Source organism: Panicum hallii, chromosome 6 (genome assembly GCF_002211085.1).
Source record: "Panicum hallii strain FIL2 chromosome 6, PHallii_v3.1, whole genome shotgun sequence".
Classification (NCBI taxonomy): domain Eukaryota; kingdom Viridiplantae; phylum Streptophyta; class Magnoliopsida; order Poales; family Poaceae; genus Panicum; species Panicum hallii.
In genome coordinates, this window is record NC_038047.1 from 1,843,083 (window position 1) to 1,866,376 (window position 23,294).

The following is a 23,294-nucleotide window of genomic DNA, read 5'->3' on the forward strand; positions in this document are numbered from 1 at the left end:
CACAGACATCATTCGTTGCTGTCGTGATTCAGCTATATCTTTTCCTCTTTTCTTTTCTTGTTGCCTTTTTATAGACTCACATTATCTTCCCACTAATACATATAAGGGTAGGAGTGTGCCCCTTCTATTATCCTGAAATAATGCTAAATCTAGTAATTCTATCACCATTTAAAGCAAATACCGAATCATTTAATTCTTTTTTTTCTGGAAACACAGTATGACGCGCACGCATACTAACTCCTACGAATAATCTCTTGGTCGCAAAGGACACGCATAGATAACAAAATCGTATGTATAATGAACTCGCATTGGAAAGGAAAAATAAAAGTGTCTCACTGCTGCAAAGCAGTGCGCTTCAGCGGGAAATATATATTCATTATGATTTCATCTTTTGACCCAGTAATAACTAGAAGAATCCTTAAAGAGCCTATTGTTTGGAGCGAAAAACCATCGAACTTTGCATCTTTCAACCAAACCTGTGGTTTGATCATATTATATACTTATTATATATGTAAGTGCGTGAAGTGCAAACCGTCAAACTAAAGAATCTTGATACAATTGGCTCCTTCTAGAATAGCTTGAGAAAGGGGGAATATTTCCAAACATTGAACATATGCACCTCCTTTCAAAAAGCTACCATTCCTTCCACGGGCTGTGACCACAGCACCGGAAGGACATCATCCGACACTTTGGCGCCATCTTTCATCGCTTATCATGTATACAAAATGTCCTATGAAGAACATGATCCTCCACTCTACATGGCCTATGGGACGGTGACCAATGCGCACAATATCGACTTCATTTATAGGATGAACGAAAAAAAATTCAAGTGTATGTTGTTGGCAAAATTCTCCACTGTGGGACCAAGGCCAGTGCTATATCCACTTTTTAACCACATGGAGGAAATGATCAACACTTCAGATCGTGGAACATTGCCAGGTACTATAGCAAAGATGGTTGTGGAAAATCAGATTTGCAGGGGGGGCTGCTATGAAAATTCAGAAGCGTGTCACAGTCGACTTCTCGTGCCGAGTCGAGAACCCAAACTTCAAACTTTGAGGGAACAAGTTCAGCCTCGGTTGGTTAGGAGTAAGTTCGGACATCAAGGTAGTTTCATTTCATCTTCAAGCGTATCCATCCATTTGGAACTTCCTGGTTCTTGCTCTGATCATGACTAGGAAGTTTCTGACTTTCTTCCCACAACCACTGTACATACGAAGGCGACCGACCGAGCAACTCCGGTCCCTTTGTCTAAAGCTTCCTGTTGGCTGCGGGACAGGATGACACGGCATGGTGCATCGATTACATGGCTCGCCATCAATTCCATCACATCCGGACGAACATATCGTCTGCACGGCGACGACACGCCTGCCGCCGCCATTTCTCATGCAAGAATCTCGACGTAGCACACGGCTTTGCGACGAAACTTGCGATACAGACTCAGCATCTCCTTCTTGAGAGCGCTTTACGGCAAAGAGCAATGCAAAGCCTGGGTCACCAACCAACGAACCTAAAGGTGGTCCCAGAGACTTGCACGGAACAACAGTCTTCCCTGAGCATCAAAGGTCATCAACCGCTCGGGTTTGCATGCTTACTTAGTACTACCTCTTTGACCAATAATATCGCTAAAAATAATTACCTTTAAATAGAAAAAGTTATATGTTATGATAGTTGGTTTTGTTATGAATAAATTAATATTATTTTCATATTGTCAATATTTATGAATTTTTTATCATTATAATCAAATTTTAAAAGTTTTGATTTGGAAATAATATAAAAAGTAGCTATATACTGGGATATAGGGAGTAGGATTTATTCCATGTAACCATAGACCGAGAGCTTGTTTGGCTAGAGGTCCAAAATCCAACTCTTGGATTTGTTGTCTAAGAAAGGCAGGGTGATTAGGGTTAAATGCAAACAGGTTTTGAAATCTCTGGACCTCTTCAATATCGGTGCTAGAGTGATTGCGTATGGGGAACCCGATCGTGCGGGGTGTGACTAGCTAAGGGCATCTCGAATGAGCTAGCGACATCACCAGCTGACATCACGTTCTGCTCAACGTGAAGTTAAGAGGAGGAGAAAAAAAAAAACATGACGCTAGTACTATGTCGAAAAGTGAAGGCTTCGAACGCGTCCCTATTGCATCTATCGATCTTTGAAATATAGGAGCAAATATACCATAGAGAATATCTCGTGCTCATGCGTTGCTACGGCCGAAAATTAATACATGCATTACTGCTTATTGTTTATTTTAGAAATAGTAGAGAGAGATTAGGAATCTGATTAGAATTCCAATTAACTGACCAATAAATTATTGCTTCAGAAATAGTAGAGATAGAGATTATCTCTACAGCAGGCGTTTTAATATTTTGGTATGATCAGTTTTCCTGTTTTATTTAACTTATTGACCTTTACCTCACCTAATGATATCGATAGCACAGTTGGAGATGCTCAAAAGAGGCTAAGCTAGCATCCATAAAGATGTTTCCTCTTCTCGCTCTCCCATAGCAATGCCTGCGACGACCGACGAAAGGCTCAAGAAGTTTCATCGCAACTTCCCGAAATCTCTTCCTTTTCATCGGAAAAGAATCAACTTTATCTTCTCCATCCCTCTGCTTGTCCAGTTGTTCTTCGCGTGCGCCGGACTCTGCGCAGATCCTTGCCACCAGCTGCGGCGCCTTTCTGTTCGTTCCAACAAACGAAGAGCTAGCTCTCTTCCGCCCTCGCATGTTAGACGGCTGCCACCGGCCAGCGCCAGCGGCAGCCTCTACCACCGTATTGGCCACCGCCGCCGGCGCATGGGCGGCGTGTTCGGCGCCCTGTTCGGCGGCCACCGGCGGCCGGGCCGGAGGGCGCCGGCCGTCCGGCGGCACCGTGGCCTGGTCCCGCAGCCGTCTGCGGCCTACGACGGCGGGCACCGGAGGGCCATGCTCAGCAAGAAGTACTCGTACATACCCGACACCTTCACGTCGCTCGACCAGGTGCCCATCCACCTATATAGCTTCTTCTTTGCTTCGATTCCTGTTAGAACTGGAAACCTTTCTCGGGATTTGATTTTTGGCACGAAAAAAACCTTTCCCAGGATTTTTTTTTTGAAAAAACACGGGCGCGACAAGGTGATCGTCCTGACCTGTGCAACTGCGGCAATCTGCTCGCAGGTGGCGGCGGCGCTGCGGCAGCAGGGCCTGGAGTCGTCCAACCTCATCCTCGGCATAGACTTCACCAGGAGCAATGAATGGACAGGTACGGTGAAGAAGATCTGAGGATGCAACCTGCAGAGTTTTTTTTTGGATGATGTTGTGTTCATCTTGTTGTTGTTCCCATTGATCTGACGAAATGTGCGGCGATCTTGGGTTGGTTCGGCGTGTTCAGGGAAACAGTCGTTCGGCGGGCAGAGCCTGCACAGGCTGGGCGACACGCCCAACCCCTACGAGCAGGCCATCAGCATCATCGGCAAGACGCTGGCGCCGTTCGACGAGGACAACCTCATCCCCTGCTTCGGCTTCGGCGACGGTGAGCTCCACGACATGGCTAACGTGGCTACAGCCATGCGAGCTCCATTCGATCCCATCAAAGACCACAACATGCTCACTGACAGTCTACTGTTCATACACCTTCTTGTGCTGTTCTTCTTCTTGATCCATTTGTTGCAGCAACCACCCATGACTACAACGTGTTCAGCTTCCACCACGACAACTCCCCGTGCCACGGCTTCGAGGAGGTCCTGGCTTGCTACAGGAAGATCGTGCCGCACCTCAGGCTATCCGGTGATGATCAGATCAATCCTCTGAAGAACTGCTGCATTGTTTTGCTGCTGTGGAAGTATTGCCAACCTCTCTCGTGATGCATTGGTTCATGCCATTGCCGTCTGCCATGGCAGGGCCGACGTCGTTTGCGCCGATCGTGGAGGCGGCCGTCGACATCGTGGACCGGAGCGGAGGACAGTACCACGTTCTCGTCATAGTTGCAGATGGACAGGTGCTTGCATTATCAGCGCATTGTCAGAGAATCCATGGATCAGCCAGCTCGTGATCTTTTTGTTCGATCTCTGACTTGGATACTGACTCTGTTAAAGCAAATGATGCGATTCAGGTGACTAGGAGTGTTGACACGGGTGACAGCGATCTGAGCCCACAGGAGAAGAGAACAGTGGACTCCATTGTCATGGCAAGGTAGTACTAACTCAAGAGTCAAGACATACCATGTACTACAGCCACAATGCCAGGTCTCTGAACTGTGAAAACTTCTGAAACTTGGCTTCATCTCAGCTCCTATCCGTTGTCCATCATCCTGGTTGGGGTCGGGGATGGCCCATGGGAGGACATGCAAAAGTTCGACGACAAGCTCCCCGCCCGCGACTTCGACAACTTCCAGGTGAAGTGTCGATCAGCTCGCCCACAGTCTGATGATATGATCACAAAATTTCCTTCACATCTCTCCGATGTGATCCTCTCTGCATGCAGTTCGTGAACTTCACCTCGATCATGGCGAGGAGCACGACGGCGCAGCAGAAGGAGTCGGCGTTCGCGCTCGCCGCGCTCATGGAGGTCCCCATCCAGTACAAGGCCACCGTCGAGCTCGGCATCCTGGGGTAATGCAGGATGTGGTAGCCAAACGAACTAAGCATTGTTCTGCTAAGTCTGAAGCTTTCTGAACATAAACTTTCTCGATGGTGTCTGAACATGAATGCAGTCGGTTGACGGGGAACGCCAAGAGGGTTATGCCGGCGCCGCCGCCACTGCCGCCTGCGCAGAGGCAGCCGTCGTTGAGGACGGGAGCCAGCAACGTTAACGCCGGATCGGCACAGCCTGGAGAGCCGAGAGATGATCAGGTAACAACTATCAATAGAGGACCAAGAAGACAAGCAAGACTGTCAAAAGTTTCTTCTGTTCTGAATTTGTGAATCTGTGGTCACACTCACACATTGGATCAATGTCGCAACGAATGTTCTCATGTCCATGCAGGTGTGCCCAATCTGCCTGACCAATGCCAAGGATCTGGCATTTGGCTGTGGACACATGGTGAGGACAAATTCAGAGTCTCTGGTTCATGACAATGCAATGCAAGTATGCAACCTATATAACATCTGAAAAAAAACATGCTTGCTAATGTTCTAGTTTTCTTTTGGATTTTGTGCAAACAACAGTGCTGCAGGGAATGTGGGGAGAGCCTGACCAGATGCCCGATATGTCGACAGCCGATACGGTCGAAGCTGAGGCTATATTCGGGATGAACAATATGCTTTTATGCTAAATCATACATAACTTAAATTTCTATAAGAAAAAACATAGCTTAGCCGCCATAAGAAAACATGCCGCGATCATGTACAGATTGTCAAATGTGTATGGAAGGGGTCAAGGTCAGGTCCTCTTCGTCTCGAATTTGGATAAACAACCAATGGTTCATTTGCCAGGAAGGGTTTATTAGTTTGTGAATTTCTCCATTTGTTTTTGTTTATGTCATGTTAATTTGTACACATGTGTTTGAGGAAGCTACAAAAGGTTCAGTTGGGTATGTAACTATTACTTGTATAGCCAGCAAAAATAAAGGAAATACAAGGGGGGAGAAATTGTTTCTGTAGTTCTGCTGCGACGCCAACAGATGGGCTGATTGTTAAAACTTAAAATGCGTCGAGTCGTTACATTGTCCGAATTACCCACAAGATATTTTAAATTTCGTGAGGAAAAAAAGGGCACACACAAAATCTTGGGAAAAAATTGTTTGGATTTCTACTGTTTCCGTACCAGTTTGGGAGCATGAAAGAGCCAAGCCCAGTTAAATTTCTAACTTTTTATCATGGACTATTTTCTGCATTTCCATTTTTTTATATGCGCTTTCAATGTTTCGATGTCTAATTTGTTATTGGGAAAAGGGAAAAAAACCCAACAATACTTGTACGGTTTTGTGATTATTTTGTTCCAAAATATTGCCAAGCCCTATTAAATTTCTACGATTCTCAGAATAAATATGTTGCTTAAAAAGATAACATTTCTCTCAGCTCCATCCAGCTCCACGTCATCAGCTGAAAAATGAGAAAATCATTCTGATGATGGAATACTAAAAGTGTGGCAATGCTGCAACGGACACAGCCGTTACTACCCCAGTAAATGCGGGCCATAAAACGCGTTGATAGCAACCGTTTCTGCTGCTCACGCCCTTTGTGCTGCTCCTTTGTTTCAGTTGCTCCTCCCCGTCCTCCTCCCTATAAATTTCTCCAGACCAAAACCATCTCGTCAGCAAATCATCTGCGAAAAAAAAGTCCCCTTGTTCTACTTTGCTGTGGCACCAAAATTGCACGCGAAAAGTAGGTTTCTTGCATTCTCTGATCCAGAAAAAAACACAGAAATGGCGTCGTCCAACGTCAACGTCACAATGCTCGCCTTCTGTGTTGTCTTCGCGCTATCGGTGCTTCACACTGACGGTAGCATCTCTTATGAATTTTCCTTTTCAAATCTCTTCCTTTCGCGCAACAAAAATGCGCTCGAAACCGACAGATTTTATCTGCTTACCTGATCATCTTACACTGATACATTTTCATTCATTCAGCAGTAGCAGAAGCAGTGGCACAACCGTTACGGCACAGTCACAGAAAGGTAGGTAAATCTTCTCCTGATCATCCGTAGCATCCAAACCAGCATGACCTTCCTTCTTCTCAGGCGACAAAGACCTGGTGCGTCGCCAAGCCGTCGGCGGAGGCCACCGCGCTGCAGGGCAACCTGGAGTTCGCCTGCTCCGAGAGCGACTGCGGCGCCATCCAGGGCACCGGCGGCTGCACCCGTCCGGACAGCCTGCTGTCACGGGCGTCGGTGGCGATGAACGCCTACTACCAGGCCAGGGGGAGGAACTCCTGGAACTGCTTCTTCAACGGCACCGGCCTCATCACCATCACCGACCCCAGTAAGCAAGCAGAGAGTGGAGTACCTTGCTGTGAGTAAAAACTGTTCGCGGTTGACATGGCTGATGTTCTTGCAGGTCTTGGCGCCTGCAAATATGCTTGAGATGGGAGGACTGCGGCGCAGCTGAGCACCGGATCTGATCAAATAAGAATTTAGGGTGTATGATGAATGGTCGCTTTTAGTTTGTTCATGTGCTACACCATCAGATATGATAGAATTTCACTCAATATGAGCTTTTATGTCCAAGTAATCTCTAAAGAACTACCAATCTGTCCAAGTAACGTTTTAGATAATAATATGATGTTCATTCACAATACTATTCCGTTCCATGCCAGGGGCTGGATTTGAGTTGTAAGTCCTAAGAACAGGAGTATAAGGGAGTTGAAGACCAAACTACATAAAAGAAATCCCAAATGGAGGCAGCCGATAAGGACCAGATCCATCCACAAGAATACCAGCACAATACACTCATAAAAGGCCAGACAAATCCAACAAGAATACAAGCATCCGATACGTTAATTCTTGATCCACCAGGTGCTTTCGGAATATCAGCACACAAAAGTTGACGAGATACATTTGGCTTTCATGTTTACAGATCTAATCAGTTGAGAATTTAAGAAGACGTGATAAAGGTTATTCTGGCATTCATGTCTCCACCTTCATCGCTATCCATTCATGGGAATAATTAGCTTTCAGAAAACCTGTTATGGCAGACATTGGATATTATTCAACAGGACAGGACGAATAGTAACACATGGAAAAATTGATATTAAGATCAACATATGCTAATAGCTTCAATAAATTGGTTCCCTTTCAGGTCTATGGTTTTTTAGTTATTTACTTTGTGCACCTAGAAATCATAATAATGCTAAACATCACAAGGAAGATATTGTCCTAAAACCTGTTATGACCTATGGAGTCGCCATGTAGAGAATAAGAGTGTATATTATCTTTGGGTGGCAAAAACTTCCTACTTCCGAAAATAATTAGAGTAAATTCCTTGTATGGCCCTGAAAGAAATGGCAGTCCCTTATTTGGCCCTAAAAAGTTCGAACTCCCTTCTTTGGCCCCATTTTTATCTTCTATCCCTTCCTTGACCCTAGCATGAGCTCTGTTAGCCAGTTCCGTGAAGGCCGTCATTCCCGCCGCCGCGACCGCCCCTGAGCCTGCCGCCCGCGCACGCTGCACTCCCTGAGCTCCAGCGCGGCCAGCGCGCGCTCCACCGTGGCCCCCGCCGCATAGGGCACTAGTATAGGGACTGGGCGCAAGCGGGTGGAGCGCGGCCGTCGAGGCGTCGACTTGGGTGCGACTGGGCCACCGGCGCGCTTGCCGGCGGGGGAGGGGGGGGGGGCGCAGCGGAGGCCGAACACAGGGCCACAGGTGCGCTTGCGGCCTGGCGGGTTCTCGGCACCACGCCCTCGCACAACTCGGTAGTCAGTGGAGCTCGACCACGCCCGCGAGGTCTCATAGGGGTGGCGCGGGGCGAGCAAGAATCTAGAGCGCGCACGGAGCCCGACGGCCAGCGGCGGCCGGCGTGCGCAGGTGCAAGCGGAGCACGGTGGCCTATTCGCGTGGGGGTTGGTTGGTTGCGATGCCGACCGACGGCGGTGACAGCTCCGAACTCCACCAGTTGCTGCTGTCCGTCGCAAAGTTCAGAGAGAAAAAAGAAAACTCTACCGCCCAAGCCTAATGGAGCAAGGCTAGCAGACGTCACAACAGGCTAACAGAGCTCACGGTAGGGTCAATGAAGGGATAGAAGATAAAAATAGGGCCAAAGAAGGGAGTTCGAACTTTTTAGGGCCAAATAAGGGACTGCCATTTCTTTTAGGGCCATACAAGGAATTTACTCAAATAATTAATATGGAAACCCAAGCTAGGACTGTCATGAACCAAAAGGAAAAAATAAAGGGTGAATTGGAATTCATCAAAGCTTACATGCATACTAATCTGGCTTCTTCAAATTTATACAATTGTCTGTCGCTTCATTAAACAAGACCTCAACCTGCTTCAACTCCAGTTCTGTAAGAGCAGCAAGATTCATCATATCAGTAATCAGCCATACCATGTTAAGAAATTCACAGAGATGCAGGAACTCAAAACAGTGATGAGCATGCTACCTGCAGCCTCAAGTTGTTTCTGAAGCTCCAATCCCACAACTTCATTCTCTGCCTGCCAATATCAGATTTATACACAATTTACAGTAGGAGTTAGCCTGATGCCCATCATAGAAAAACCAGTGCTTGATAAATTAATCTGATTGTCTGATATCTACCTGCAGCTCTTGGATTCTTCTCAGCTGATCCTCTTCTGATGACAGTGGCAAAGCCGCAACAAGTGCGTCAAACTGCATAAAAGATCATAAGTATTCCTGTATGAGAAAAGAACAAAGTTGAAAGCAATCAAGAATCTGCATCAAACTGCATAAAAAGATCAAAATTATTCATCTCTGAGAAAAGAACAAAGTTGAAAGCAATCGAAGTTCAACTTTGCTTTTTCAGATGGACAAAAGATACACAGACACAAACAAAGAATTTTTTTTCTTGGGAATATCATGTTTGGATCACTCTGCCGCCTGCGAAAATCGTAACAATGGCGCTCTTAAGTCTTAACCAGCTGATTTCGTCAGCACAATGGAGCTGAAAATGCGCACTTCAGAAAAACATTGCACAGACACAATAAATAAAGACTAGTAAGTGGCACCACAGTTTCAATGTTAAAGGCATGGTTTTGTATGCACTATGCAGTACTCCACGGAAGCACAATCAAGCAAAAGTTTAATACAGTAACTAGTCCTTCAGTCTGCAGCCACAGACTGTAGCCAAATCAAAGACATGATAAACTAGGAAGTGAGTAGCTACAGCCTACAGATAGATCCCTGCCCTCGCATTTTCGCAGCAACCACAAAAAAAAACATTGAGGAAGTCCTGGGTGGGCATTTGGTCGAGCAGGTGGCGAGGCCGAGAAGTGAGGGGCGGAGAGGGTACCGTACCTTTTTGGCGGCGAGTACGAGGGCGTGGCTCATGGCCTTGGGGTGCTCGGCGAGGTCGAGCGCGGGCGGCTGCGGCGGCGCGGGAGGCTGCGCCTGCGCCGGCGCCGGCGCGGCGCCGGGCTGGGCCGGGACCTGGGGCTTGGCGTCCTCCTCGGGCTTAGGGTTGGGGTTGAGCGGGTCCGGGTAGCTGCTGGAGAGGCGGTCGGGCGGCGCGTCCCGCTGCAGCGTGCCGAAGGTGTTGACGGCTACCATGGCGATCTCGCTGAGCTGCTCCTGCAGCTGCGTGATGATGTCCATGGCGAATCCCCCTCGCTCCCCTCCTCTCCCCCCCTTCTTCCTCTTCTCCTCCCCCTTCGTTGCAGAAGCCTCCCGAGGCGAGAGGGAGGACGGCGAGGTTTTGTTGGGCCAGGCCAACCTTCAAGCTGGAATGGGCTGTGGAGTGTGGGCCAGGCCGACGCCTGACTGGGCTTTCAGTATTCACCCGTCGTCTGTCCGTCTGGTACTCCGTATTTTTTTATGCTATAAAAAAAACTACGTATTTTTTCCATCAAAATATTAATTGTGACTCCTAAATAATTTTTTGAAATAAACTCTTAAGTAAATATTAATGAGGAATATTAGGTATTGATCACGATCGGAAACCAAGTTAATTACGTAATTAATCAGATCCGACTCGGAGCAACTATAATCAGAGAAGAATCTTCGAGCGATATAAATATGGGCGCATAGGGCAGGTGATCTTGAATCCTTTGATCATCATCACGACGAGAAGCCGCCGGAGCTAGCTTGCCATCCATCCATCCATCCAGTAGAGACATGGCCACCGGCGCCGCCGCGGCAGCCAACGCGAGCCAGCAGCAGCGGCAGGCGCTGTTCGAGGCAAAGCACGCGGAGCTGCTGTCGGAGGCCCGCGGCGTGGCGCGTGAGTTCGGCGTGGACGTGTGCGCCGTGGCGTTCCGGCCCGACGGCACCGCGGCGCGGCACGAGTTCCTCGGCGTCGCGCGGGAGGCGCGGGCGGTGGGCAGGATCCGGCGGGCGGTGGCGAGGGACGTGTCGGCGATGGGGCTGCGGGAGGTGTCGGAGCACGAGAGGCAGCTCCGGGCGCTGAGGGCCGTCGTGGAGCGCGAGCTGCAGGCCAAGGCGGCGGCCAGGGACAAGGCCACCAAGGCCGCCGGCGCCGCCGCGGGGGACAAGAGGGCGCCGGAGCAGCAGCAGCAGGCGGGCGGCGCCGGCGACAGCAAGATCAGGAGGATAATCATAGGCTAGTTTCGTCGTCGTGCACGGTGGGACGATCCGATTGGCCTCTGAAGGACCGCAGCATCGCCGGTGCACGCCAATCCGTCACAGTTGATGCATCATTCATCAGCCTTAATCTGATGAATTATAATAAATCTTTGAATTGAATTGATTCTTTGATTAGTTAGCGTTAATGTGTACTTACTGCCATACCGTGTGCATGTTGTGTACTTTCCTTGTCAACCGATTTTTGCTGATGAAAAAGGATAAAAGAAGAGAAACTACTTTTGTGCCGTCTAGTATTTGCTTTGGAGATTATATGCGTGTGTTTTTAATAAAGTTAGTGTAATCGTGTAAATTTGTTTGAACTTGTTCAAAGTTTAAACTAGGTATAAAGAGCTGATTAACAATTTGCTCATTTATTGCAAAAAAAAGTTGCTCAATATTTTGCCAATTGCCATGTGATTCCATCCATAATTCAAAGTTGTAGTGCTAGAACTCGCTTTTGTCATCACACTGACAATATGATCAAATACTCGGTAGCATGATTCATCAGCAATCTCCCATGCATTAGATGACTCCATTGTACCAATAGGTATAGCCGTGTTTGTTTTTTTTTTTGAAATTGTACAGCCGTGTATTTGATGAAGAGAATAGAGTACTGTTTACGTGGGAGGTTAAGCACCCTGTAGACTACGACATACAAAGGGTGCACAAAAAGCACCGACTGAGTCGAGGAGAATTCGAATTCTTTCTCTACACAGGCAGAGCATCTCATTGTTCCCGTTTTCCAGCTCTGAGTTAACCATAGCAAAGGGATGCGAGTTTTTGACTTTTGTCCCAGCTATAATGTTCGTTTAGCGCATAATTTTGATTTAAATTGTAGTGAACCTACCTCGAGTTGGAAAACGCTCGGATCGCTTAATAAATAGACCTAGAAGCTCTGTTAGGGTTCTAGATCAATCCCTTAATTTTATTATTTCACCTGCCAATTCTCAAATTTTAGAGGTGACCAACAGCACCACTAAAATAGATGATCCCTCCGGGATGCCACCCCGATTTCTCGAGGTAAATCCCTCGATAAATTGAGTACTCTACCCCATGGGGATGGGGCCCCTGCCTAAGCGCCTTCCCGAGATCGGACTCGAGGGAAGGTAAGACATCCCTCCGGGATGCCATTCTCAAGAATACCGAGGCTTTAGGCCTCGAATAGTGAAATACAAAGAATTATCCTCCCGAGGGGTGAGGGCTCGGCTCCCTCTGCTCTGCTGTCAGGAAAGGTACAGGGAAGTGTTCAGTTTTTTCTACTCAGCCTTTTATGGCAGCAGAGCTATAACCCTGAATGAAAATACTACCTAATAATCCCAAAACAACTCCCCTAGCGAGGGGAGGTAGGAGGGGTGATCCTAAGAAAGGCTTCTTAGATGGGTTTCAAAACCTAAGTCCCCTTGAGGGGGTTTGGGGCTGGGGCGGGAGCAGCCCGAGGGCGGGAGGTAGTAATTCCATTCTTCCGTCAAGTAGTAGGTTGATCAACACCGAAGATCCTAATAGCCAGTTGATCAACCATTCCACTTGTTTTGGAGGGGGGTTCGGGGGGAACCTTTAAAATTCCCCCGAACTGAGTTATTTCATGATTTTAGAAATCATGAAATGACATCCGAAAAAATTCGGCAATTTTTTCGGTACACTTCCTATACAAATAGCACCCCCGAAGGGGCCCTTTCCAGTATAGCGTCGCGTCGGTCACTGTCGCAGGACGAACCCCCTTGGGATCCGCCCAGTGGTGTCTTCCGCCTAGCAAGGTTCGTCTCTTTTCTTCGGAAGATATGCCACAGTCTGTACCTTCTTGTCCGATAAATGCTCAAGTCTTTTACCTTTTCTTGCCAGGGAAATATGAAGGATCTCAAGCAATAGGCAGAAGGTACACCGATAATACAATCACACATTATAGATACCAGTAGGTTGGAAGTTGGCTGTTTATCCTATATGTTTTCGCATATCAAGTTCAGCACCCATGGTAGAGAATCGTAAACTATCCATATCATGTGTGGAGGAAAGTGTAATATTATTATTCGGGAAAAAAGGAATTTGCAATATGCGACGTGCAGTGTTGGATTCACCAAAGGAGGCTGAGGGGGGCGGGGGGGGGGGGAGGGGCTAGTCTATGGAGCTTTCTTACAATTTCCAGTTATGGTTGAAAAGGAGAAGGAAGAAAATGAGAAAGAAGAAGAAGAGAAAGTGAAGGAGGCGGAGGAAGAAAGGGAAGATCCGCCCTTGGCGACGTGGGGTATGTTCGAATCTATTAAAAAACCATCATGGTATTAAAAGATGAAGATTGTATGGACATGCAAAATCACCGTTTATAGGATAAGAGATTCTACACCTCCAAGAGATTGCACACCTTTCGAGCTTGGTGCAACGTGCGCGCCAAGCTGTGCACCAATCTCAAAGCACACTTGAGCTGCTGGATAGCACACGTGCCCTCACGCTGACGTGGGGAAACCGCTGGTTTCGATTCGAACCAGAAAACTAAACGGGAGGGAAAAAAATAAAAAATAAAATAAAATCCCGTCGCCCCCGCCCCGCAGCCCTAACGAATCGAGCCGCTCTCCCCGTTCCCCTCCCGACCTCCGCTGACCGCCGCCGAAACGCCACCACCCGCCTCCCCCTCCCGCCGCCGCCACCGCCCTCTCGCCCTCGCCTCCCCGCAATTGGCCGTCCTACTTCCCCCCTGCCGCTACTGGGCTGGCGTCGCGGAGTGGAGTGGAGATCCGCCAGCGCTCGGACTGGGTGCCCTTGCCAGACGGTAAGGAACCCTACCCTTGCTTCGCTTCTTCGTCCTTTACCCCCTCCGCGCGCGGAATATTCCTCGCTCCGTCGCTGCGAAGTTAGCTACGGTTATATACTTATCTCGAAACCGAGATTTTTTTTTTTGGCACCTCGCCTAGGTAGGCTTCCGAGATTTGCGCTAGGGTTTACGCGCGCTCCCCGCGTTTGTGAAAGGGGAGGGTTTGGATTCTCTGGGGTCTTTCCTTTTCGCCGCGGATGGTACGGGTAAGCTGATGTGCTCCCAGCCGCTTCGAATCGCGTAGACGTAGGGACGTGTTGTTGTTAAATATGTTTCAGTTCTTCTAGTGATAGGCTACGTTGTGAGGATTTGGACCTTCGCATTGTGTTGCGAGACCGCCTTGGCTTGGCTGGTTCCAAAGTCTCCTCTTTTACAATTCAACCCGGTGCACCATATCCTGTTCACCCTAGCCCTGTAGAGTAATCGCTAGACTGTTTTTTCACCACATTATAGTGAATATTCAGTTTTTCTGGTGGCCTATGTGCCTAAATTTGGCTTGTAACCACTCCTAGTTAGAGTAAGATGGCTTTTCTGTTTTCAGTTTTTTAGCCTTTCAGTTTGATGCATTATATATGATTAATTTGAAATTTTGCACGGTTTTAACAAGCTGATTTGCCTTATTTGTCAGATGGACTGTAGGCGGAGTAAGGTCTCATGATTCCTGCTGGGTGATCAGGAGCTGTAGTGCTGGTCTGAGTCTTACTGACTTATCATCTGAGGATCACTGCCGAGTACAGTTTCAGGTTGGTATCTGTGTTACTCTCTTGTCTCGGTTCTTCCTATATAAACAAGCAAATCATGTGACTTTATGTTTCATGGTCTGATTACTAGTTTGTTCAAATGGGATACCCTACAATGCTCTGTCTGCCATTGTTCCTAAAAGAAACTACTCTTTCTGGATAATATGTACTTGCCAGTTTATCCAATACGCCATTATAGATTTGTCCGTATCGACTGGTATTTTTGCCTTCTTTTTGCTGCCTTCATTTGTGATTATCATTGATTTGGCTGCTGTCAGAAAATAGGCCGTACTCTTTAGTTGTCATTTATTTCACCTTAGGAAACGTAAAAGCCGGGTGTGCTTCACTCTCTTAAAGCTTGGCTGCAAAGCCAACTATAAACAAAATGTTGTTGTGGATAATGTGAATCTTTCAATGACATTTCTTGTAAAATCTTACTGACTTAGAAACCCTATTTTATTTCTTTGACTTTCAGAGGAAACTGGTAACATTGGTCGGTCGGTACATGGGTAGGGGGTTAGGCAATTTAACCTTATTATAAGGTTGTCATGTGCCTAGAAATGTCACATGAAGATGGTTGTCGTAGCGAGAAAACAAAAGGAATTCATGGGAGCTGATAGAATTATCTTTCTCATATGCAGGAAGGATTTTGTAAATGCCACTTTTTGGAGTTACTGGCCTTTTGGTTTAGCCCTCAAGACTCTAGCTAGCAATTATCTAAAGAAACAAATGAAATGTTAATTGCCACCAAGTTGGCGAAGTTGTCAGAAAACAGCAACCGAGGGAGAAACTTCACTGTAATGCTAACAATAGCAGTGCCCCGCCCAGCTCATGACAATCAGAGCCAGTAGCAACTGAACCTTAAGTATCCACCAAGTTTGGCAAACCTGCTGGAACTCAATAATTGAGGGAGAAAACTTTGATGCAACTTGTTGATGCCCAAGATTTCTTCAGTTGCTGCTTGAATTATTTTCTTGGTAGGCAGGACTTAATTTTGTAGATGTATGTCTTGTCAATGTAGAAAGCATACCCTGTGGCCTGTAGTCCTCTTGTTATCTGTAAGATGTATGGTCTATGTGAGTTGTAATGAGATAAGTTGCAGAAAAGAAATTTCTTTGATGTGTCTCGTGAAACTCCCTGGCTAATGAAAATGGAAATGTTTGTGACAATCCTGGTTGTGGAATTGCCTGTATGAAAGTATTCTATAGAAAATTCTGTGATTGCCCATTCAGCTGTTAACTCTTGCCATCCAGACTTCTTGGTTTTAGCTCCTGAAATTGTTGACATTGAAGAAGATGCAACCGGTAGTCTTAAGAAACAAAAAACCATAAAGAAGATGCAACTGTAGTCTTAAAAACAAGAAATCGTAAAGATAAGTAGGAAATTCGATCAATTAACCCATGGAACTAATCATTTGAAAAATGCATTGCCAACAAGTCTAGATGTACAAACAAGGCATCCATTCTATTTTCACTTGGCACTGTCGCTCCGCGTATGATGGTCCCATGGATTTTGCTTTGTGTTTCCTACAATCTATGTTAATGTGGTCGCTCCATTGCATGGTAGACGATCTCCTGGTGCTGCCTAGGCACTGACTTAGATGCTGCTTTATCTTTTCGTTCTTGAATTCTGCTAATTTCCAATCATGCTTAGCAGTTTTTCAGTTGGTGATGAAGTTTGGTGTTGAAGGCTTTGAGGGCTAGTCATGGGATTTTGAGACACAGGGTCTGGTTTATTTTTGACATGAAAGACTTATGATCCACTAATAAAAATTTTTAGCAACAAACAGCTGCCATATTGTAGGGGAACATATTTGTGGAGTTGACAAGCCACATCCTGCCAAGGGGATGTTCATAGTTAGATATTTTTAAATTGGCTTGTTTACGACCTGCAAACTTTGTCACATATTTTGACATAAATACAGCGAGGGAGGCCCCCGCTGTGTAAAATTTTATTCAAAAGGAAAGAGGGGGGGGGGGGGGGGATGCTATACGCAACTGCAAAAAGAACGTAACCAGAGAGGAGTAAGCTGGTTAGCTGTAGGAGGTTCATTCCAGCTAACGAAAGCCGCTCTTCTATCTTTACTCAGTCTGTGAGCTTGTAGGATGCTTTCATCGATGAAATATTTTTTCCAATCTTGCAAGCTGGGCTAGCTTCTTTCAAAAACGAGATTGTTCCTTTGCTTCCAAATTTTCCATGCTCCAATTATGAATGTTTCCATATAAAAGGAGTTTGGAAAGTTCATTTTGGCTGAAGCCAACATGTCAAAAAAGTTAAGGTGTGTGTTCCAGTGAATGCCAAGAAACTGCCAACAATGTTTACTAAAGATACAACCAAAGAATAGGTGAAAGGCAGTTACTTGTGTATTTGCCTGGCATAGGACATAATTTTAGTTATTTCCTTCATTTTCGCGATTCTTTGGTTCGCGCGCGCGCCGGGGGGTGGGTGGGTGGGTTTGGGGGGGGCATGTTTTGAAAAGGGAAATTGTAAAACCTGGTTGAAGAATATTTATCTGTCCCCCAGATGTATGACCATTTGTCTTTTGTTCCTTCCTGAATTTGTAGTTTTTTAATTATGCTTTGGAGCTCTGTGTATGCCTGATATTCGTCACAGTATTGATTTGAAGATTTAGAATCTTAGGCCTTTAAGGGATAATTCCATTTTCATCTTCCTGTCAGTTACTGCTGGTTTTGTTCCTAGCTTCTCAAGCTTTGATTGTTGTAGCAGTACGTTATTTGATTAATTGTAACCATATACATGTTCCTTGACTATTTCAGAGTTTCAGAAGAACTTTTGCAAGAGGAAGGAGATCTTGCACTTGAAACTACGTGGCATCCATATCTTTTTTAGAATAGTAAAGAAGGGACAGAATGACTGGTGATAGTAGGAGACAGCGTTCCAAGTGGGATGCGAAAGAAGCATCTCATGATATAGTTGAGATCAGCGAAGATGAGTCTCTTCCTGATAAGACCGGTGTTCACCGCAAAGGTGGTGATGTACACCCAAAACCTGATACCTCCATGCACCACTGTGGTGCTGGACATGAGAAGGAACAGGCTGATGGGTTCAATAAAGATACCAAGGAATTGCAACCTAAGGCACCCTCTGAAAGATCACAGCCTCTTAGAGCGGCTGATGAGCGTGATAATAACGAGTGGAGCAAGGCAGCTGGTAACCAAGGCATGAACAGATATGCAGATGATAGAAGACGCGGTGATGGATGGGGTACAGCTCGTAGTCATGGTTATTCTTCTAGGGTGCCTTCTGATACAGATGCATGGAGGCCTCGCAGTCGCAGTCCATCTCCAAGAGGGGTTTGGAATAGATCACGCAGGTATGATGGAGCAAGTAACTAATTTTATTGACCATGCACGTATTGGCATTTTGGTTATGTGTTCCCTGCATGTACTGTGTAAACAGCTTTAGATGCTATTTTTGGGTCAATTTTTTATTATGGAAGCATGCAAGATGGAATTCACGAGCATTATATAAAATAAATGAAGTTGAGGCCAACATTTCTGCATTTGGTCTCCTGTCGGACCACCTGTATTTGTACACAAGCAACATGCTGTATCCTTACACTACCATCTAGTAGCAAGGAGTTGAGAAATGTGGGCCTTGATAATATCTGTACTTGTGAAGAATCTATATCAGCCAGTTTTAATCAATATTGATCTTGAAGATGGTATACGAACTTAAGAATCAGTCACAACATCTACTAGAATTCTATTATTTGTAAATTGTAATGTCATTCGGAAGACATTTTTTTTCTACAATGTGTACTATGGCAGTACATTCTTTTCTACAATGTGTATTTCTGTTATCAGGAATAGAAGTCGTTCCAGAAGCAGAAGCAGAAGCAGAAACAGGAGTCGGAGCAGAAGCAGGAGTATAGGGCGAGGCAGAGGCAGGAGCAGAAGTCCTTATTTTGCTGATCGTGGATCTGACTGGAGGGTTGAGAGAGGCAGAACATCTGGAGGGCCTGCTCTTCCCTGTAGAGATTTTGTGGCTGGTAGATGCAGAAGAGGCTCGAATTGCAGGTTCCTTCATGAAGATGGCGGGCACAGGCCATTTGAAGATCATTATCCTGCTGACCCAAGGGAAAGGTTTGGGTATCAGAACAAGGAGTTTATGGATTCAAGAGAACCAAATGATTATTTGCGTAGTAGGCAATCTCGAGATCATTACGATGATGGGCCATGGGAAAGATCTGAACCCCGAAGGGATTATCGGTCTACTGAACAATGCTATAATTTTGCCAAAGGGAGATGTGCAAGAGGTGCTAGTTGCCGATTTGCTCATGGTGATTCTGCTTCTCATGGTGGATGGAGAGATGATGCTAGGGAAAGTGCCCATGATAGAGGTGGTCCTGATTCATCCTATGGGAATAGGACTGAGAATCGTAGGGTAAATAAAAACCCTTGTAAGTTTTTTGCTGAAGGTCGATGTCGCCGTGGTGAAAATTGTCCATATCTCCACGAGGAAGCCCCCCAGAGTCAGATAGGAGTTAGTGCACCTGATGCGCCTTTGAATTACAGTGACGGGCGTCCAGCAAGAGGAAACTATTCAAACTGGAGTGAACAAAATAATGCTATGCATGAAACTTCTCAGATTTTATCCAGGGATGACAGGGACAATCCTATTTCTCAGAGTATTGGCAGAAATGATTCTCGTTATGAGTATGAAAGCCGGCATTCAAAAGATGCTGGAAAGAGCCAGTTCCAGATTATTCCTCAGGAAGATTTTGGTTCACAAGTGGAAAATAAACATGAAGTTGCTGTTTCACAACAGCCACAGCTATTAGCTCCTGTCCAGACTACTGCAGATAACATGAATAATGAGAATGTACCTGGCATGGGTGGTCAGAATGCTCCTGCAACTGTTGGAGATTTGAGCATGCAGTCAGGTATGCATAGTGCTAATAATTTAGCAGAGCAAAGCTTGGGCCAAATACTTCAGAGACATGATGCGATTCCTCATATTCCTGGGCCGTCAAATCTTCCAGTCACCACCCAATTGCAGAACGTTACTTCCTCGTTCCCTTCGAATAGCCACGTGAAACAAAACAACTTCCCTGTACATCAGAACAGGCAAGAGCAATTTGTAGTTCCACAGGCAGTTGCAAATAACCCAACTCCCGGCATGCAGGGCCAGCCGGTTGCTCCTCATATGGGCCATGGCCAACATGTCTATGGTCTAGAGCCACAGGCTCTGCCAAATCCCTCTGCTGCGCATAATGGACATAACTTCAGTATTGCCAGTCAAGTTCCACAGAATCTTCCAACAACTGTGCTTCTTCCAACAACTGTGCTTGCTGGGCAGAGTCAGGGAACAGTTGACATCCCCAGACTGGGTCAAGACAGTGGTTCTCAAAGCACACGAAACATGCAGAATTTCCAGTCAGTTCCAAATACGCAAAATCAATCCTTGCAAGGTTTACCTCTTGTGCCAACTTCCAGCTCAACTGATATGGCTGGACCTACTGTTTCTCACAATGCAGCAAAAAGCGAAGAAGTTAGCCGTGTTACTGCTTCCTTGGCACAGTACTTTGGAAACACGGCTTTTGGTGCTGGTACAGGATTGCAATCGTCACAGCCTAATGTTAATTCGAGCCTGATGGCCAATTCATCTGCTGTACCTCCTGGTGTTCAACCTAATCAGTGGCCCTGGGCACAGCACCAAACAGGCATAGTCCAACCTGGTCTCTCTGTTCCATCTGAACAGCAGCAGCAGCATGCTCCTCAGACCTTTCAGATGCCAATTGCAGTCGGTAGTAGTAATGGCAACTCTATGCTCTTACCTCATACAGGTGCACCGTCTGGTCCTGCTGCTGCTGCTTCGGTGGTCAATGAAACTGTGCCTCCAGAAATTAAGAAAGGAGAGAACAAAGATAGTGACGCTGAGGGACATGAAGACGGTGATAATAAGAAGAGCAAGGACTCCAAGCCACTGAAGATGTTCAAGGTTGCACTTGCGGACTTTGTGAAGGAAGCACTGAAGCCTACATGGAAAGAGGGTCAGATGAGCAGGGAGGTCCATAAAACCATCGTCAAGAAGGTTGTTGACAAAGTTACAAGCACAGTGGAAAATACGCCTCCAACAAAAGAGAAGATCGAGATCTACATGTCCTACTCCAAAGAAAAACTGAATAAACTCGTACAGGTCAGCCCCAGCCCCATGTTTCATCACTTTTCTTTACTCCCCTCGGATCTTTTCCATTGTGCACTCAACTTCATTTTCGCCTTATACCTGTGCTCTAACCGAGCCGTGCTGCATTGCTTGCAGGCATACGTTGGCAAGTATGCCAAGGCGTAACATTTCACGAATAACATTGCTGCGAGAGTTCTCTGCCTGAAGTTGAAATTTACTGGAAAGCGCCACATCTGTGGTCGAAAGGTTTAGGATTCTGTAAAGTATCGGCGCTTCACCCCCAGCTTTTGCTTGCAGTTTGGGAGTTTAGTGTGTCGGTTGGTAGACACCTGTAACTTTTGTAGACGATTTATCTGAAGATTGGACCTTTTATGTAGCGAAGTACGAAAGGTTTGGATCGTTTTCATGAATAGGATAGGAAGCAATTTACATGCTGTGGTGTGTTTTGTGCTCAGCATGCCTCGGAGTTGTTGGCTTGCGCCATACTCAGTCGATCGTGGCTGGTTATTCTCTGAATTTCGATTTGCTTTTTCCTTTTGTATCATTGTACCACTGATTGCGATCGGTAATCAGAGAGATCAATAACGTGATGAGGATTACTGTCATCTGCCTGTTGGTTGAGGTGCGGAGTGTCAAGGGCCTTCGGTTAAGTTGCGCCCGCGGCCCAGTATGCGGAGCCCAAGCACACACAAGGCCTGCCTTTTTGGTTTGTTGGTTCTTATGCGCCGCCCAGCATGCTGAGCACGGCCCAACTAGCGCACTCCATGGCGGCGGCCGAAGCTGCAGCTACCAATGGATCTGGGGGAGCCGGAGCCCGGAGGCTTGCAGCAGCCAGCAGCCTACGGGGATTCACTCTGTTCAGATAGTCGGAAATATTGCAGGCTTGCTATCAAACTGTTCTAGTCTTGAGGACTTAGAGCTCATCGCGTGCTCTTGTTTGATTGATCCGAATACACCGCAACAGCTCGGTAATCTCAGGCATTTGCTAAGAAGCTGATGAAGCTTCACGACGGCTGTCGTCGTAGACGGAGTGCCTTCATGTACTCCTGCCTGTTCTGCCCTTTTGTGATGGTAAAAGCTGTAGTAAAATTCTGGACCCTTTTACGTGCCGGGCGCTCTTGGTTTATTTTTTTCGGGTAAAGGAGAGCTCTGTTATTAATTAGACAGAAGGTTTACAATCCTTGATCAGATCAGCGACGCACGCATGCGAGTGATCCAACCAAACTGCAGTATGAGTATTCCTTGTAGCTAAAGAGGCTAACTCGTGAGCAACTAGATTACACTATCTCTTTACCTTGGTGACGCGCCAATCGACCAATAGATTGGCATGGTCCTTTGCCTCAACCATAATGAAGCTGATCGCAAAACGGTCCCTCTACCTCCTCCATCAACTGGACGATCCGTGCACTGTCAGTTTCTATGGTCGCCTGCCCCTGCGACCACTGTGCCGCGAGCCGGAAGCCCTCCAAGCAGAAGCTCACACGCTTGAGCTTCTGCTTCTGCGGCATCTTGACATCTGAAAAGAACAAGCCATGCTGTGTGAATAACTTTACCTTCACTGTCGCACGCCACCACGCGACGCCCGCCGTACTCGACTGAGGAATAAAGGATCCATCGACATTGAACTTGACCCAGCCAGCTGGGGGCGGCTCCCAAGCTGCCTTTCGGTTGCATGTCCTCCTATTGCCGGACGATGAACATGCCTTCTTTCCTTTGCCGGGGACTTGGTTACCACTGGCACACGCTTCAGAGAGTGAGGCTTGTAAAGCATGCAAGGCATGTGTCGCTTCTGGTACTCCCGTTGGGCCACACTGGTGAGTAATGTTATTGTGGACTGACCACGTTTTCCATAGTAGCAATTTTGTCAAGTCTCTCTCCTCGGATGTGCACTAATCAAGGAGCTACAACAACCACTCCGGTCCTATGTATCTGGATTTCTCTTCATTCGGCAGATGCCAGCATTCTCTCATTGCCGATCGCAGTTCCATAGCCCGTGGGCAGGTCACCGTTGCATGGCAACTTGACTCAGCCTCGCGATCACAAAGAGGGCAGATGCCATTCAGCTTCAGACGCCTGATGAACTTAGCCTGTCTGGTAGGTAAGATGTCTTTGACAAGTTCATATGAACACATTTACTTTGGGGGGACACGACCACAACTTCCTTTCACCATTTTGGGGCAGAGCTTGTAGCCTGGCTCTCTTGGCCTCCATTGAGTCTGAGGGCTAAGTTGTATGCACTTCTGACAGAGAAAATGCCAGATTTCTCCATGTGCCAAGCAATAAAGTCTTTAGGAAGTCTGTTCGGGATTTTTATCTTAGCAATCTTCTCAGCATCTGCCGGATTGAAATCTGAATAAGCTTATTGAAATCCCAGTTCCTTCCATCAATATCCAACAACTCTGACACACAGCGTAATCTGCATCTTCCTTGTCTGG

At 46.6% G+C, this 23,294-nt stretch overlaps 4 protein-coding genes across 7 annotated transcripts; 3 read left to right on the forward strand and 1 right to left on the reverse strand.

The window, feature by feature from the left end:
- Nucleotides 1-2,479: 2,479 nt before the first annotated feature.
- On the forward strand, nucleotides 2,480-5,506 carry LOC112897244 (E3 ubiquitin-protein ligase RGLG4-like). 2 transcript variants are annotated; one of them, XM_025965500.1, is made up of 11 exons: nucleotides 2,480-2,981; nucleotides 3,159-3,243; nucleotides 3,373-3,513; nucleotides 3,654-3,767; nucleotides 3,881-3,978; nucleotides 4,093-4,172; nucleotides 4,269-4,374; nucleotides 4,464-4,591; nucleotides 4,693-4,831; nucleotides 4,965-5,021; nucleotides 5,147-5,506. In XM_025965500.1, exons 1-11 carry the CDS (start codon nucleotides 2,511-2,513, stop codon nucleotides 5,231-5,233), a joined length of 1,506 nt encoding a protein of 501 aa, XP_025821285.1. In that variant the 5' UTR covers nucleotides 2,480-2,510; the 3' UTR covers nucleotides 5,234-5,506. The 2 variants fall into 2 exon arrangements, with proteins under 2 accessions (XP_025821285.1, XP_025821287.1); XM_025965502.1 differs by having other exon boundaries at nucleotides 2,594-2,981; nucleotides 3,083-3,243.
- Nucleotides 5,507-5,718: 212 nt separating this feature from the next.
- On the forward strand, nucleotides 5,719-7,155 carry LOC112897246 (major pollen allergen Ole e 10-like). Of its 2 annotated transcripts, XM_025965505.1 has the most exons (4): nucleotides 5,719-6,421; nucleotides 6,547-6,593; nucleotides 6,657-6,897; nucleotides 6,973-7,155. In XM_025965505.1, the coding sequence occupies exons 1-4, from the start codon at nucleotides 6,346-6,348 to the stop codon at nucleotides 6,996-6,998; spliced, it is 390 nt and encodes a 129-aa protein (XP_025821290.1). In that variant the 5' UTR covers nucleotides 5,719-6,345; the 3' UTR covers nucleotides 6,999-7,155. The 2 variants fall into 2 exon arrangements, with proteins under 2 accessions (XP_025821290.1, XP_025821289.1); XM_025965504.1 differs by having other exon boundaries at nucleotides 6,657-7,155.
- Nucleotides 7,156-7,348: 193 nt separating this feature from the next.
- On the reverse strand, nucleotides 7,349-10,270 carry LOC112897245 (mediator of RNA polymerase II transcription subunit 21). The gene is made up of 5 exons (XM_025965503.1): nucleotides 9,886-10,270; nucleotides 9,169-9,240; nucleotides 9,014-9,065; nucleotides 8,832-8,915; nucleotides 7,349-7,597 (listed from the first exon to the last, which is right to left on the reverse strand). Exons 1-4 carry the CDS (start codon nucleotides 10,180-10,182, stop codon nucleotides 8,839-8,841), a joined length of 498 nt encoding a protein of 165 aa, XP_025821288.1. The 5' UTR covers nucleotides 10,183-10,270; the 3' UTR covers nucleotides 7,349-7,597; nucleotides 8,832-8,838.
- Nucleotides 10,271-13,702: 3,432 nt separating this feature from the next.
- Nucleotides 13,703-21,396, forward strand: LOC112896635 (zinc finger CCCH domain-containing protein 55-like). Of its 2 annotated transcripts, XM_025964677.1 has the most exons (6): nucleotides 13,703-13,927; nucleotides 14,598-14,712; nucleotides 15,351-15,686; nucleotides 17,487-18,043; nucleotides 18,537-20,871; nucleotides 20,995-21,396. In XM_025964677.1, the coding sequence occupies exons 4-6, from the start codon at nucleotides 17,580-17,582 to the stop codon at nucleotides 21,022-21,024; spliced, it is 2,829 nt and encodes a 942-aa protein (XP_025820462.1). In that variant the 5' UTR covers nucleotides 13,703-13,927; nucleotides 14,598-14,712; nucleotides 15,351-15,686; nucleotides 17,487-17,579; the 3' UTR covers nucleotides 21,025-21,396. The 2 variants fall into 2 exon arrangements, with proteins under 2 accessions (XP_025820462.1, XP_025820463.1); XM_025964678.1 differs by lacking the exon at nucleotides 15,351-15,686.
- Nucleotides 21,397-23,294: the final 1,898 nt, after the last annotated feature.

Excerpts from the sequence above, each read along its gene's own strand:
- LOC112897246 (XM_025965504.1), top strand. The coding sequence starts at position 6,346 with ATGGCGTCGTCCAACGTCAACGTCACAATGCTCGCCTTCTGTGTTGTC. Across the intron at positions 6,422-6,546 it reads ATCGGTGCTTCACACTGACG|CAGTAGCAGAAGCAGTGGCA; the intron begins GTAGCATCTCTT and ends TCATTCATTCAG. Across the intron at positions 6,594-6,656 it reads TACGGCACAGTCACAGAAAG|GCGACAAAGACCTGGTGCGT; the intron begins GTAGGTAAATCT and ends CCTTCTTCTCAG.
- LOC112897244 (XM_025965500.1), top strand. The coding sequence starts at position 2,511 with ATGCCTGCGACGACCGACGAAAGGCTCAAGAAGTTTCATCGCAACTTC. Across the intron at positions 3,244-3,372 it reads CAGGAGCAATGAATGGACAG|GGAAACAGTCGTTCGGCGGG; the intron begins GTACGGTGAAGA and ends CGGCGTGTTCAG. Across the intron at positions 4,832-4,964 it reads GAGAGCCGAGAGATGATCAG|GTGTGCCCAATCTGCCTGAC; the intron begins GTAACAACTATC and ends ATGTCCATGCAG.
- LOC112897245 (XM_025965503.1), bottom strand. The coding sequence starts at position 10,182 with ATGGACATCATCACGCAGCTGCAGGAGCAGCTCAGCGAGATCGCCATG. Across the intron at positions 9,241-9,885 it reads TCGTACTCGCCGCCAAAAAG|TTTGACGCACTTGTTGCGGC; the intron begins GTACGGTACCCT and ends TCTTTTATGCAG. Across the intron at positions 9,066-9,168 it reads GAAGAATCCAAGAGCTGCAG|GCAGAGAATGAAGTTGTGGG; the intron begins GTAGATATCAGA and ends TGATATTGGCAG.
- LOC112896635 (XM_025964677.1), top strand. The coding sequence starts at position 17,580 with ATGACTGGTGATAGTAGGAGACAGCGTTCCAAGTGGGATGCGAAAGAA. Across the intron at positions 18,044-18,536 it reads GTTTGGAATAGATCACGCAG|GAATAGAAGTCGTTCCAGAA; the intron begins GTATGATGGAGC and ends TTCTGTTATCAG. Across the intron at positions 20,872-20,994 it reads AACTGAATAAACTCGTACAG|GCATACGTTGGCAAGTATGC; the intron begins GTCAGCCCCAGC and ends CATTGCTTGCAG.